At 42.1% G+C, this 15,099-nt stretch overlaps 1 protein-coding gene across 1 annotated transcript in view; it reads left to right on the top strand.

Annotated features, from left to right (window-relative positions):
* LOC108799438 (protein KIAA0556 homolog) overlaps positions 1-15,099 on the top strand; it is a 38,087-nt gene that overhangs the window by 14,982 nt on the left and 8,006 nt on the right. The window contains exon 6 of the mRNA XM_018571293.1: positions 3,122-3,247. Within this exon, the coding sequence (XP_018426795.1) occupies positions 3,122-3,247 (126 nt within the window). The remainder of the gene's footprint in view (positions 1-3,121; positions 3,248-15,099) is intronic.

A 15,099-nucleotide genomic window follows, 5' to 3' on the forward strand; every position in this document is an offset into this window, starting at 1 on the left:
GTTTTTTGGGGTGTTTTTTGTTTGTGTGCTTTTGTTTTTTTTTTTTTTTTTTTTTTTAACAGGAGTTAAAGAGAAACTAGAAAATGTTAGAAGCAGTTGAAAACTTAATCTGCTGCCTGAAAGTGTATTAAGTTAATGTAAATTGTGGAGAAAAGACAGATGAGTGCAAAGATAACCTTGGTCAGTGTCTAGTGGAAGGACCCTTTTTTAATTATGCAGTTAACGTAATGGCTTATTTTTTGCAATAATACACTAAACCTAAAATAACTGATAAAATCAACTAACAAGGGCATATTTATAAAGCAGTGAATGACTGCATGTGAATTTTACTTGCAAATCTTTTTTAATATACAGTGAAGGATTCACCACCAGGGAATGTTTGGTGAATGTCATACTTTTTAAATTTGCCCCAAGTGCACATTTTAGAAACAAATGGGAATTGTTTACCTTGAAGGCTCTGTATGTAATAGCGAATGTATATCGGTGTACTTCAGAGAAGTAGACATTTTCATTCTGCACTGCCAAGTTCATTGGGGCCACATTCCTGCTTTCCCCTTTTACAGCCCAGTGCACACAGTAGGTTTGAGACAGGGACACACAAAGTCATATACTTTCAGCTTATACTTCCAACTACAGCAGGACAGCTGGCAACCAAAAAATTGACGGGCAGGTTGGTCACCTTCAGGACTTTATTCTGGTAACATGTTAGCTGCAGGGGCTTTCCTGGTCCTGTGCCGTTGGCATTTGCCTCAGTGCTGGTCCTGTCTCTGAGCACTCACTCCATGAGAAGGCAGATCAGGCTAAGCACTGGGGGTGATACCTCATTGTTTTGACTTCTAAGTGCTTTTACATTTCCCCCTTTCCATTAATTTTACCACAGAAGGGGCTAGCATTGAGGGACTGAGCACCGATGTCATCCGCTGGGTGAAGTGTCATATGCACGCTATGTACTCTCTTTCCTGCCTTTCAGTATCAAGGTAGCATAGCCCCTTCTCCATGTCGTGCTCCAATCTCCAGGCTATTCCTACTGGCAATCATCTTCTTACTGTGCATCATTGCCAACTGGTTGCAACATGTCTGTATCTAGACACAGTGGGGATGGCCCCCCACAACGGGTGACCCCCCAGCTCACACTCCCTTTATAGGTTTCAGGGATGTTTGTTCTGTACCTTGTACAGATAATGATGGCTGTAATTTGGAATCTTGTTACTTAATGGAATAGGGTCCACTTCATCATCAGAGTCCTTCTTAGCTGTGATTTTTGAGGCGGAGTTCACTCAGGTGCTTGCTGGTGCTGACCGCAGAAGATTTAAGTGCATTCCTGTACCTTCCCCTGCCAATGGCCTTAGCAGTGGCTGGACCACCAGGCACAGCAACCATCTCTGATTGGTGTCCCCTCAGTCTCTCCCAGATAAGATTGCTTTTGAGAAATTAATATTTTGCTATTAGATCAGAGTTACAAGAGAATGTTTCAGCTCTTATTGATGTGCTACATACTACTCTGCATCTGGAAAATCAGCCTGTTCTCTCTAGTCTCGGGCCTTTCAGGGGTTTTCCTCTATGCGGATTGGAAGCACCCTGAGGGGTACCCCCCTAATTGTCTCCTGGATATGTTCTCACTTGGGAAGGATTTTGTTAAATAGTGGTTTATACCCACTGTGGATCTGCCATTGACCCACCTTAACAGGGAAACCAGTAGACCAATAGAGGGCATTCCTACGTTGAATGATTAAACTGACCAACAGCTAAAATCCTTAATTAAGACCTAGCTCTCGCTGGTGGGCCTTCCCCTTTGCTCTGACCTTGGAAAATCCAAAAGAGATCTCTCCAGTGTGGCTGTGAAGCCTTTCCTGATGGAACAGATGGAGCATATGTCCAAAGTCGTACGCTTCAGCTGTGATGTCCTGCTGGAAAATTCTAGACTTGATTCACATATGGGTCGGTGTCGCTATGCATCTGACGCTATGTCCAAGGGGCACCTGACTTGCTTGGTCTTTTAAGGGAAGCTATCTCTTTTGACCCACCCATGACATCATTAAGGAGTGTTCAGTTGCCTCAGCGTAAGAAGTCTAAGGAAAGTTTGCATGAGTCCCATCCCTCTCCTTTACCTACTACTGGAGTAGGCATGACTAGCTCCTCCTAAGCCTGGTTCTCTGTTTACTAACAAGGGCAGAAGCAAGAAAAGTTCTAAATCCTCAGCAGGAAAAGAAAAACCCTGTCTTTCCAAATGGGGGGTTGCATTTTTCTGGCATTCAGGTTTATGAACTGATCCTCACCTCTAGCTGCTCACTCTCTACCCTGCTGTGTCACCGCACAGATTAGCAGACCTACCTCTGATCTCTTGGACCTAACGATTCTTGTTCTAGCTCATGTGCCAGTTTTGCTTCCGTTTTGGCTTTTTTTGTGCACTGATACTGATTTTAGTGTGGCTTTATCAAAGTAATTGTGTATTTTTATCGGTTTAATATTGAGTTGACAAACATTTGCGCAATTATCTAAGGACTTACGAAATTAGAAGCACCATCTTTTTAAACCACAAAGCTGATTACTGTATATATCAGTTTTGTTTTGTAGTGTCAGTATTGAACTTATTCTCTCTAGAGAAGAGGGGTTTAAGAAAAAAAATGATCTCAATATCAAATTTTTAAATGGGGATGGTGGAATCTGTAATAAATGGTTTACTCTAAGGCCACCACCTGAGACAAGAGGAAAATGTAAGATTTAATCTCAGATTGCCTAGGGGATTCTTTACAGATTGCCTAGGGGGTTCCTTAGAGCAGTAAAGTTGTGGTAGTGGTATCGGCTGAGAGTATAGACACATTCACAAAAATTCTAAATGTCTTTCTCGGGCAACATAAACAGGTATTGGAATTTTTTGTGACCCACACACAGACCCACAAACGTTGAACTGCATGGACCTGAGTCTTTATTCAACCTTAACTGTGTAACTTTATGTAACTATGTTTTTACATGCTTCTAATACACTAATGGATATATTTTGTGTAAGCATATGAACTAGTTATGGAGAATTTGTTTGTTAAAGCTAAGGTCCTCTAAAGGTCAATTATGTATTTTGTTGATTTATACTATTACAAATTACTTCTGTGTCTAATATTTGTAGAGTTCCATTAACATTAAATCTGAAAGTGGATCAACTGTCCATATTGCCCCAAATGTGAATTACTCAGAAGATTTTGAAACTGATGAAGATGTGCATTCTGATCAGAGTGGTAAAGATAAACAACAGGTAATGCTATTCCGTTCATTTTTATTTCCTTTGGTTGAGGGGGTAAAATATCACTGCAGTTTACCACCTTGCAATAGCTGATTTTCAGAGGCAAAGTCTTTAATGTAGGTGATGTCCTATAATATTATGGGCAGATGTAATAAATCTGAACTTCAAATACCTGAGCTTGGGTTAAAGTGTGTTTGATAAACTGGCATAATGAAATAATAGGATTGTTGGGGATTTATTGTGGGACAGATTACAGTCCATGTACCCATTGCACTCCTGACCGCACGTCCAACAAAGTATCCTGGGTGCTCAGTAGTCGACGGATGGCCAACGTCAAAGTAATGCAGAAAAGAAATAGACACTGGCACTCTAATAATAAATCGATTACGTCTATTTATTGACGTACATCAAAAGCAAAATAACACACTTAGTGCGACGTTTCGGGGACACACAGGAACCCCTTCATCAGGCAAAACAAGTGAGATTATAAGTGAAACAGCCAAATATATATACACACCAGGTTAGGATTGTGGGACAGAGGACTTCTTCAAGTCTTCTAAGAATGTTTTAGCTCCTAAGAGGTTTGGACACTGTGGAAAGTAGAAAGGACACAGCACCATCTACTGGTTGTACACTTGTCATGCAGTCAAGGTTCAGGAGTAGCAGCAGGCCATTAACCCTTTCACTGCCACCGCCGTAAGGCTTACGGCGGAAACAAACGTGTTTCCGGCTGGCCAGCTCAGTATGCCTTACGTCGGTGGCATTTACAGTTAGCTCGCGACCATGAGCTTATAGCAGAACTCTTCCCCAGACTGTCCCCTTCAAATTAATAGCTGTCATCAGCGGCTCACAAGCCGCTGATGACCGCTATTAGCCAAAATATCGACCGCCCCCTCCGCTGCGGCCGGCCGCCGGCATCTGGAGTCTCTCATCTCTGCCTAGAGCCGCTCCAAGCAGGGATGAGAGACTACATGGATCCCCGCTGCTGTCCCCCGTTTGTAGGGTCCGTGGCAGCGGGGATCCGAAGTAAAATCGCCAGCGGGGGGTAGGGTCGGGGGTTAGTGAGCGACGGCTGGCTGCAATTCAGGATGGCCGAGCGGCATAGTGATCGGAGCCGCTGTCATCCTGTCAGTTTTTGGATGACAGCGGCTCTGTAGCGTGGCCGAGCGGGGGATCGTTAAATATCATTGATATTTAACGATCCCTCTGTGCAGAGCAAACACCGGAGTGATCGTCTGATCACTCCGGTGTTTGTAAATAACGGGACTATGTACTAGTACTATGTGTCCCCAGTTATGCATGAACAGGCTGTGATTTACATCACTTCCTGTTCATTCAAGAATTTATTAATGGGGAGTAGCACTCACTATAGAGGCTCCTCCCCATTCATAAAGTGGTGATAGTAAAAATATTTTACTATCAGTTTCTGAATGAATGGGAAGCCTCTGTACTGAGTGCTTCCCATTCATTGAGTGCTGGGGCTGCAGAAAAATTAATTGTTCTCAATTTCTATTTCAAAAGGGAAATGTCAGGGGTCTTTTTAGACCCCTAATATTTCACCGTAGCCCCCCCCCAATGTTAAAAAAAATTACAATTAAAAAATAAATAAAAATGTTTTAAAAAATAATAAAATTATTAAAAAATAAATTAAAAAATGTGTAAAAAAAAACTAATAACAAAAAGCACAACCCCTCCCTCCCCCCACATAACATACACATTTTGTGGTTTCGTCGTTAGAACGCATAGCAGTGCATGATTTGTTTTTATTTTTTTCTTTAAAAAAAACATTAAATTAACTATGGCAGCGCATGACAAAGCTTTGTGACACATTGCCATGCGTTGTGATACCTTGTGTTGTAATTAAATATACGCCTGTATCATTTTATCACAACACAAACACAGCGTAAAAACTATTTTTAACATAAGTCGCTTATTTACAGTTTTGCGTACCTTCATATTTTTTTTTAACCTTTTCGCAAAAAGGCGCAATTTCAAATGTGCAAATATATGTTATTTATTAACTCAATACAGTTTTATCTTCGATTTAGTCAGAAAATACGGATACTGATTTTAGTGTGTTTTTATCTATTGAATTGTGTATTTTTATCGGTTTAATATTAATTTGAGAAACATTTGCGCAATTATCGCAGGGCCTACAAATTTTAGTATCACCATCTTTTTATTCTACCAGGCCTGCGCTTTCAGAAAATATATGGTTTGGGGGGTCTTTTACAAACACTAGCAACGCAGCAGTTGAAAATCAAATCAATGGGAAAAATTGCAAAAATGGCGTGGCCAGTTGAATTGAAAAATGTTCCCGAGGGCTTGACAGGGAAAGGGTTAAAACTAAAAGATACCTATATGAGGGGAGGGAGCTACATGCGAAAAAACTAATCAAGATAATTTTTACACATTATCAGCAATATAAAATATACTATTTTCATTCAGTGTTCATTGGGGGTATTGGACTTCCAATTCTTCTATGATTAGGGACATCCAAAATCAGTCCAAAAAAGAGGGGCAGGAAGACCCTAATATTCATTCATATATTCAATACGAAAGGCCTTTTACAACTCTGTAATCTTTTGAGCATTCAATGCGATAAATTATCCTTTGGTTTGTTATAGTTGGTATGAAGTGAAATATGGGCAGTGCAGGAATGTAAGCAGATCTTTCTTTGTCAGAATTAAACTGGTTATATCAATTTATTCTTCCAGAATAAATTACTAGTTTTAATGTTGTATGTTTTGAACTCTGGCTCTCCAAAACAAAAAGGCAGGCAAGGGACTAGTAACCAACATTGCCTGTGCTCTTGCTGCAGCTGATCTTTTCCTCACTCCTGATTTACCTTGCCTACATCTGCACTGTCTCTTTGTGGGGATAGCCATCTTGGTAGAGACCGGGTGTGATTTATTTTAAAGAAGTAATCCAGAAATTTCCCTTGCAGTGGGGCTACACATGCACTGTAAGGGTTAAGTGCTCTTTTTTCTCTAGGGGATAGAATAAAGCAGATAAACCGTATTTGGCGGCGTATAAGGCGACTGGGTGTATAAGACGACCCCCTAATTTTCCACTTAAAACATAGGTTTTGGGCTATACTCGTCATATAAGACTACCCCACTTCCGAGGCAACACCATTTTTAAAAACATCATGGATGGATTGCGGTAATACTGTATGTACGGTAGCTTCGGCTACATGCAGTATACCGTGCTGAGCCAACGGTTGTTATGCCTCCACTTACTGCGCACTAACAGCATATAATACGCACACATGGTACACATGCGACACCTAATACGCACACACGGTACACATGCAACACCTAATACGCACACACGGTACACATGCGACACCTAATACGCACACGGCACACATGCGACACCTAATACGCACACGGCACACATGCGACACCTAATACGCACACGGCACACATACGACACCTAATACGCACACGGTACACATGCGACACCTAATACGCACACGGTACACATGCGACACCTAATACGAACACGGTACACATGTGACACCTAATACGCACACGGTACACATGCGGCACCTAATACGCATGCGTTTCACATACCACACAGTACAAGACATAATACACATACAACACAGTGCACACATTGTACACATACAACATATGGTGCACACTACTTACATTGGTTGTACATCTTTATTCACATCCACTATGAACAGCCCGGGGAGGAGGAGGAAGCTGAGACATGGGGGAGGTCCGCGCTCACCGGGACTACGGGGGACACCGTAACAGCCCTATTCATCCCCTCAGTCCAGTGAGCAGCCCGGGGAGGAGGCTGCGGTTCTTGGGCAGTGTCCCGGTAGTGTCCACCGCAAGGATCGGTGGAAGGTGGCGCATGCCGATGGCGTAGGCTGAGCGCGCCGCTCGTGCACGAGCATCGCCATGCTACTGAATAGCCACTGAAAGAGACCCGTCCCCAGCTCTCCCCGGCTCTCCCCGGCTCTCCCCAGACCGTTCCAGCCTGTTTTTGCTGGATATAGACCCCGGATTGCATCCTCTGGACCCCGGCCTGACCAGTCCATCTGGGAGGTGTATAGCCGACGGAGCCTCCCTACAAGAAAGCCGCATCTGTTGCAGCTCCCCCTCAAGTGTTCTCCAGCTACCTCAGCCACTGCTCCTAGTGTGGTTTCCCCAGCTGTGTTCGGCCATCGCGGATTTCCAGTCGGGATCTCCTAAAGACACACATCATTTTTCTTGAAAAGACCCCTCCAGCAGAGTTATAACCCCCACGGATGGGGGGAAAGGGAAAGAAGAAAGAGAAACAACCTATAATGGGGAATGGTCTGGAGCGGGGCAATAAAGGTGTGCAGGACAAAATGTTGCAGAATTCCCCCTTGCATCCCTAAACTCAAGCTAAGACAGCCATAAGAGGGGATGAAGAGACACATAGAGATGAGCTCCAGGAGTCAGCTAGATGCAGGAATATCCGTCTGCTGGAACAGGAGGGGATAGAGCAGGAGGACCTGGGAGCATACCTAAGATCGTTGCCGAAAAAAGAGGACATGGAGGGTTATATTGCAAGATTGGAAGCAACATATAAAGAGGATTTGAAGGTACTAAAAAGTGACATCTCAGACATAGGAGCCCGAGTAAATGGATTGGAAGAAAGCCGGGAAAATTATTCAATTAAATTGGACTTACAGCAACAAATGATTAATAAGCAAGCATCACTGATACAGGGCATGGCCTATAAAATAGATGAAATGGATAACAGGAGCAGGCGGAATAATACACGGATACGTGGTATACCAGAGTCGATAGAGTCGCCTGCCCTATATCCTGCAATAAAAAACATACTAAACAGTATAATGGACAGAACATTTGAGGCTGAATTGCTCATTGATGCAGTATATAGAGTGCCAGGCTTTATTAATGAGTCCCTAAGGCCTAGAGATGTGATTTGCCGGTTACACTATCAAACTGAAAGAGAAGCAATATTCTCAGCAATGAGAATTAAGAGATCAATAATGCATGAGGGATATACAGTAACAATCTTCCCGGATTGTCAAGGCAAACATTATCACTAAGGAGGGCTTTGACGCCCCTACTGGAAGCTTTACAAGAAAAAGAAATCAGATACAGATGGGGATTCCCCTTCCAATTAACAGCACACAGAGGGGGAAAACTGTAAATTTCAGGACAATAGAGGATCTCCCAGGATTTCTGGAAAGTTTGGATTTACCCCAATACAACTGCCAGAATGGCCAAAAGAACTAAATTTACTGGGAGAAAATCAAAGACAGGTATGGACTGTAGTGAAGAAGTAAGGAGAAGAGGAAGGGAAAAAGAAGAAAATATACATTAGAAAGAACTAATTCATAAACTTAAGAAAACAGAAGGAGAGTAACCCCATTTAGATAAGCGATGATGTTTTTTTTTTCTCTTCTCTCCCCATTGGATACCCCTCAACTACCCCAGGGGGGCAACCTCTACCCCAGGTGGAGGGCGGGAAGGGGAAGACAATGGGGAATGGGGAGACAGAAGGGGAAGACAATGGGGAATGGGGAGACAGAAGGGGAAGGATGGGAAGGATAAAATTGGTGAGGCTGGTGGAGACGGAGCATTTTGGAAGGACGTTTAATCGGCACCCCACAACCCCAATATAGTCCCCTATTGCACATCAGTAGGGGCTCTCTTGTAAAGGTTGGATGTAGGATGTGGAGAAAGGGGACTTAATCCTACACACAAGAGAATAATAGCGGTATGTGTGAGGGATGGATCAATGGACAATGGAGATACGAAAGAGGATGAAAGAATGGAAAGAGTTATGGGGAACATTAGTTGTAGGAACAAATGGTGATGTATGGCATATAAGTGATGAAAGGTTGGAATGTGCTAGTTATATTGTCTGGAATATCACCACCCAAAGATAGATATAGGCCTGATATTATGGTCGGATCATTCACCAGTATCCCTGACAGTAAAAATGGAGAATAGAAATAGAAGGTTTGGAACATGGAGACTCAATGACAACCTTTTAAAAAACAGTGAGTGTCAAGAAGAAGTAAAAACATTGCCTACCTCACCAGACCCGGGTCACTTGCTGATATGGACAAGTTTGTGTCTCGCCCGCTGCAGCCGCGACGAGCCATATTGCTGACATCGGGAGAAGAGCTGGACCCGTCCAAGATGGCGGACGGAGAGGACATGCTGGTCTCCTCTGATGATCCAAAGGAAGGTGAGCCTGCCTGCACCCCCGCACTGAACACAGAACATCAAAACATAGCCATAGCGGTAGCGGCTTACCTTAAGGCCGACATGAAAACGATCGTCATGGACGCGCTCCAACAGCAGATGGGTCCGCTCAAAATCACGGTCGACTCCCATGCTCACCGCATTCAAACTGCGGAGCACAGAGTGAGCGACCTAGAAGACCAACTGCGCACCACCCATCAGTCAGTCGAGCGAGCTAACTCGTCTATAACCCAATTGATTGATAAGGTCGATGACCTTGAGAATAGGGCGAGGAGAAATAACCTGAGGGTCATTGGCCTTCCAGAAACGACCCCCCACACAGACCTCGTCCATCTATGTGAAACGATCATACCACAGGTGCTGGGCCTCTCGACCCCCTGCAAAGTCGAACGTGCACACAGAGTGGGCGCGCAGACGCAGAAAGACACGCACAAATCCCGGCCGGTGATTGTTCGCTATCTCGATTTTAATGACCGGAGAAAGATACTGCAGGCCTAATAAAAGCCACAATAAATAATTTTTTAATAGACCACCAAAAAGACCCTTCTTCAAGCCCTATACAATGGGAGGCCTTAAAATGTGTAGTCAGAGGTATCTATGTTAAACATGGATCCAGATTAAAAAAAGAGAAGGCAAGTAAGTTAAAGGGCCTATTTCAGAAACTGAGTAACCTGGAGGCCATGAATAAGACGAGTGTAACCAAAATAAAATACTACACCCAATTGTTCGAGGTGAGAAGGGACATTCGTAATATTCTGGCCCAACAAACCCTAATTGCTAGAGACAAAAATAATAAGTTCTATTATGAAGAAGGGGATAAGTGTGGGAAGCTGTTAGCCAGGAAAATACATCCAAGAGCCCCTAAAACAAACATAACAAAAATTAAAGATGGGAGTGGGACCATTCAGTATTCTCCGTCCTCTATAGTAGAATCTTTTAGAAATTTTTATGCATCATTATACTCAATTAGAGGCAAATATGCCGATATGTCCCCAGATTGCTATACAAATAAAATCAGGAAATATTTAAGAGAGGCGAATATGCCGACACTCAGTAAAGAGGACGGAGAAGAACTGAATTTAACATTCTCAGAAAAAGAAATTAAAGAGGCAATAGCCTCCTTACAGGTCAGTAAGGCCCCGGGACCGGATAGCTTTACAGCAAGATATTATAAACAGTTTGAGGAACAACTAAGACCATTCTTCACTAAAGTTTGTAACTCCGTAACAGTGGAATGTCCTTTTCCCACACAGACATTAGAGGCTCACATATCAGTATTATCTAAACCAGGGAAAGATTTAACAGAGTGTGGACATTACCGCCCTATTTCCCTAATAAATATTGATCTTAAACTATACGCAAAGATGCTGGCCAATAGACTAAAAAAAGTTATGCCCAATATCATACATATAGATCAAACCGGATTTGTTCAGGGGAGGGAAGCCAAAGATGGCACAACTAGTGTCATCAACTTAATAGGGCTAGCACAGAGGGAGAATAAGGCACTTTGCCTTCTGTCAATCGATGCGGAGAAAGCATTTGATAAACTGGCTTTTTTTGAGGGAGTCCCTCCTCTACGCGGGCCTGGGTGAGCAATACATTACAAAAGTAATGGCACTATACACATACCCAACTGCAAAGGTTAAGGTAAATGGGGAATTGTCTAATTCGTTCCCCATCTTTAATGGTACCCGTCAGGGATGCCCATTATCACCTCTCCTATATGTTATAGTGATGGGGCAATTGGCAGCTAATATTAGACAAAATACTTCAATAAAGGGATTGACTATTGCAATACAACAACATAAACTGGCACTATATGCAGACGACCTACTTTTATTTATAACCTCCCAACTAGTTTCAATACCTAACTTACTAAAAGAATTAAAAAAATATGGAGACTTGAGCAACTTTCATATAAACCTATCAAAATCAGAATTCCTGAACATATCACTAACGGAAGAGGTACAAACTTGTATAAAGGAAAATTATTATTTTAAATGGCAACCTAATTGGCATATTTAGGTGTAGGTATTCCTAAACATCTTAACTCGCTTTATGCCATAAATTTTAGAGATTGGTCAGAGAAAATCTTTACCCAGTTCCAGGTATGGAATTATATGAGTTTGTCATGGATGGGGAGAGCTAATGTAATGAAAATGGATATTCTGCCTAAAATATTATATAGGTTTCAGACAATCCCTATTCTTCTTCCTAGGTCCTTTTTTCAGAAACTTAAGATGGCTATAATAAAATTTTATATGGGCCAATAAAACTCCTAGGGTAAACTTGAAAGTATTAATGAGATCAAAACAAAGAGGAGGATTAGGGATACCGGACATTGCCTTATACCATAAATCAGACTTATTAACAAGAATACTGGACTGGACACAACAACCGAACTAAGGGGGGAGTAAATCTAGAGACAAGTATGGCCTCTATACCTCTAAGTAATATTCCATGGCTGGCACCAGAGGATAGACCACATATGACCTCCCTACCATATCTGGCAAAACCAGTGTTAAGAACATGGGATACAATGAGGGACAAATATAATCTTTTGTCTATTCCAGGGCCCATGACTCCTTTTAGCAGGTAATTTAAAATTTCCCCCGGGTATGCAGGGAGGCTCCTTCCTAAATATTAATAATTTCTCCCATGCTCAGATTTGGCAGATCTTAAAAAAAGGCAAAGACGAACTGATATCTGAGCTTAGACCAGAGAGTCAAAACAACAGGAAGCATTGGATGGAGGCATTACAGCTAATGGATTATATTAGACATCTCAGGAGCCAAAAACCTCTGAATAGACCGTTTACCATATTTGAGAAATTAAGTTTGAAAGATACAAAAATCGAACATGTATTATCACTGGTCCACGGTCTATTAAGAGAGGAGGAAGCTAAAGGTCATACAAAGTTTATGAAGAGATGGGAACAGGACCTGAGGAGGGAGATCACTGAGAAGGAATGGGCAAGAATACTAACTATGACACATAGTGCCGTTAAATCTTCATTTTACCAGGAAAAAAATTATAAAATAGTGTCTAGATGGTATAGATGTCCAGAAGGAATGAAACATATAAAACCCAGAGGGTCAGATAGATGTTGGAGATGTGGCAATGAGGAGGGGACATACCTGCACATTTGGTGGAGCTGTCCAAGAGTGCAAACATATTGGGAGTCTATATTCGAAATTTACCATTCCATAGGATCTTTAAGCATAGAGTTAGATCCATCAATTGCACTGTTATCATTAATTCCTGTTCCCATCAAAAAGATAAAGACAGACATTTTGAGATTTGTACTGGCTGCAGCCAGAGTTAATATAACTCGGAATTGGAAATCAGAATCACCCCCTTCACTAGAGAGTTGGGAAAAGATACTAGAAGAAATAAGATATATGGAGGAACTCCGTGCAAGAGATGCCGGGAAGCTAGATATACATGAGAATATATGGGAGAAGTGGGAGTCATTTAGCCAGACAGATGTATTTAGAAAAAGGGTATGGAAAGAAGGAGAGGAAAGGTCAAGTCTCTGAGGGGGGATCCCCTTAAAGCCTAAAGGTAGCATAAGAATCATCTAATATGAAGATAAATCTTGAGAGGTATAGATAATTAAGCTATATTTGGATATTTCTTCTATGTATTTTTTTTTTTTTCTACAAGCAATAGACCTGTATGTCTGGAAGTGAGGTGAAGATTGTGGATAGTGGTGAGAGAGAGGGGGGACGGTGATGTAATACAAGTGATATGAAAGGTTTAAGGGGGGGAATAAGGATAAAATAAGGAATAACACATTAAAGTGAACACACATATGGGAGAGAATATACGTAGGGTGAGAAGTATAAACCAACGTAGGGCGAGAAGTAGAAATTAACACGAAGTTATCACTAGGGAAGTTTAAAAGTATTACAGAAGAGTCATCGGGGAAAAGGTTATAATTTATTTAGGTTTCTAAATTTAGTTAGTTGGATAGTAAGGGGGATGGATAAGGGGTTAAATAGGAAACATTATTTTTTTGAGTAGATGTCACATATAGGAGAGAACACTTAGGCAGGTAAGAGAGAAGTTTTTTTTTTATTTATTTTTTATATAGAAGGGACTACACGGACTCACTTGGTGATCATGTCCCCCCTCCCCCCCCCCTCTCTTCAGAACATGATATGATAGTAGAAGAAATGGTAGATGAGATAACAAAAACTGTCAAGCTAGAATATCGCTTGGATGAATGTAAAATAAAGTTGAAGATTAATATACGGAGAGATACATAGTAATGTTATTTGGGAGACAACAGTTATGATGCTTACCGTATATACTCGAATATAAGCCGAGGTACCTAATTTTACCACAAAAAACTGGGAAAAAATATTGACTCGAGTATAAGCCGAGGGTGGGAAATGAGGCAGCTACTGGTAAATGTACAAAATGAAGATAGATACCAATAAAATTACATGAATATTTATTTAAAAGAAAAACAATAACCTAGCTCTGTAAGTGGAAAAGGGGGTACAGGGCTACATATCATGTACTACGGATCATTTAACCCATTCATATTAGCAGAGGATAATTGTAAATCTATTGTTCAGTGCACTCTATATGTAGTATATAGTACATGTACATATAGAGTGCCTGCAACAATACATTTACAATGATCCTCTGCTAACATGAATGGGTTAAATGATCCATAGTACAGGGCTACATACAGATCATTTAATACATTCATGTTAGTATAATTGTAAATGTATTGTCTGCACTGTATTAGCAGTATATACTCTATGTAGAGTATATACTGCTAACACAGTGCAGACAATACATAATTGCTTAATAAATCTCCCCTCACTCACTGTGTCCGTGTGCCGGAGAGAGCAGGGACGAGTCAGCGGCGCTCTGATCCCTATATGATGGCAAATAAACACAATATCATAGATTCCGGTTGAAAGGATAATAAGTAAGGAAACCAACTATAGGTTCTTTTTAGGTTTTATGGTGATATTAAAGGAGAACTATGAGGTGAGTGCTTTTCACTCACCTCATAGTTCTAGCCGACCTGTAACAATGAGACTGTCATAGGTCGGCTCAGTAGATCGGGAGGTGAGTGAACACATACCGGCGTTCGCTCACCTCTCGATCCTATCACGGCTCTCCGCCGCGACAGGGGAGGGGCTAGATTCCCCCCTCCCCGCTCCGATCCGCCAGCGCTGACTGGCGGAACGGACGGGGGAGGGTGCGGGTACAGCTGGCTCTGCCTCTAGTTAGGCAGAGCCAGCTGTCAGTCACACAGCTGGGCGGATCCCGGCACAAAAGTATACTGCGGCATCTCAGTATACTGCGAGCTACAGCTCGCGGTATACTGAGCCTAGGGTGACGGGAGGACGCTAATTTGTGTCCTCCCGTTACCCTAAGGAGAACTATGGGGAAAAACACTGACCCCATAGTTCTCCTTTTAAACCATTTTACTATGCCCTGCTCATATTTCTCCACCTCTGCTCCCTGGCTGCCATTACCACTCTTATTGTCAAAATGAAGCAAGTGCATCAGCATAACAGCCAGGCAACTATCATTTTCAGTAGGGGCTCTGCAATGGTATCCCCTATATTAACCCTTTCGCTGCCAAGCCCTCCGGAAAATTTTTCA

Source organism: Nanorana parkeri, unplaced genomic scaffold, assembly GCF_000935625.1.
Source record: "Nanorana parkeri isolate BGI_ZX_2015 unplaced genomic scaffold, ASM93562v1 scaffold1727, whole genome shotgun sequence".
NCBI classification, from domain to species: Eukaryota; Metazoa; Chordata; class Amphibia; order Anura; family Dicroglossidae; genus Nanorana; species Nanorana parkeri.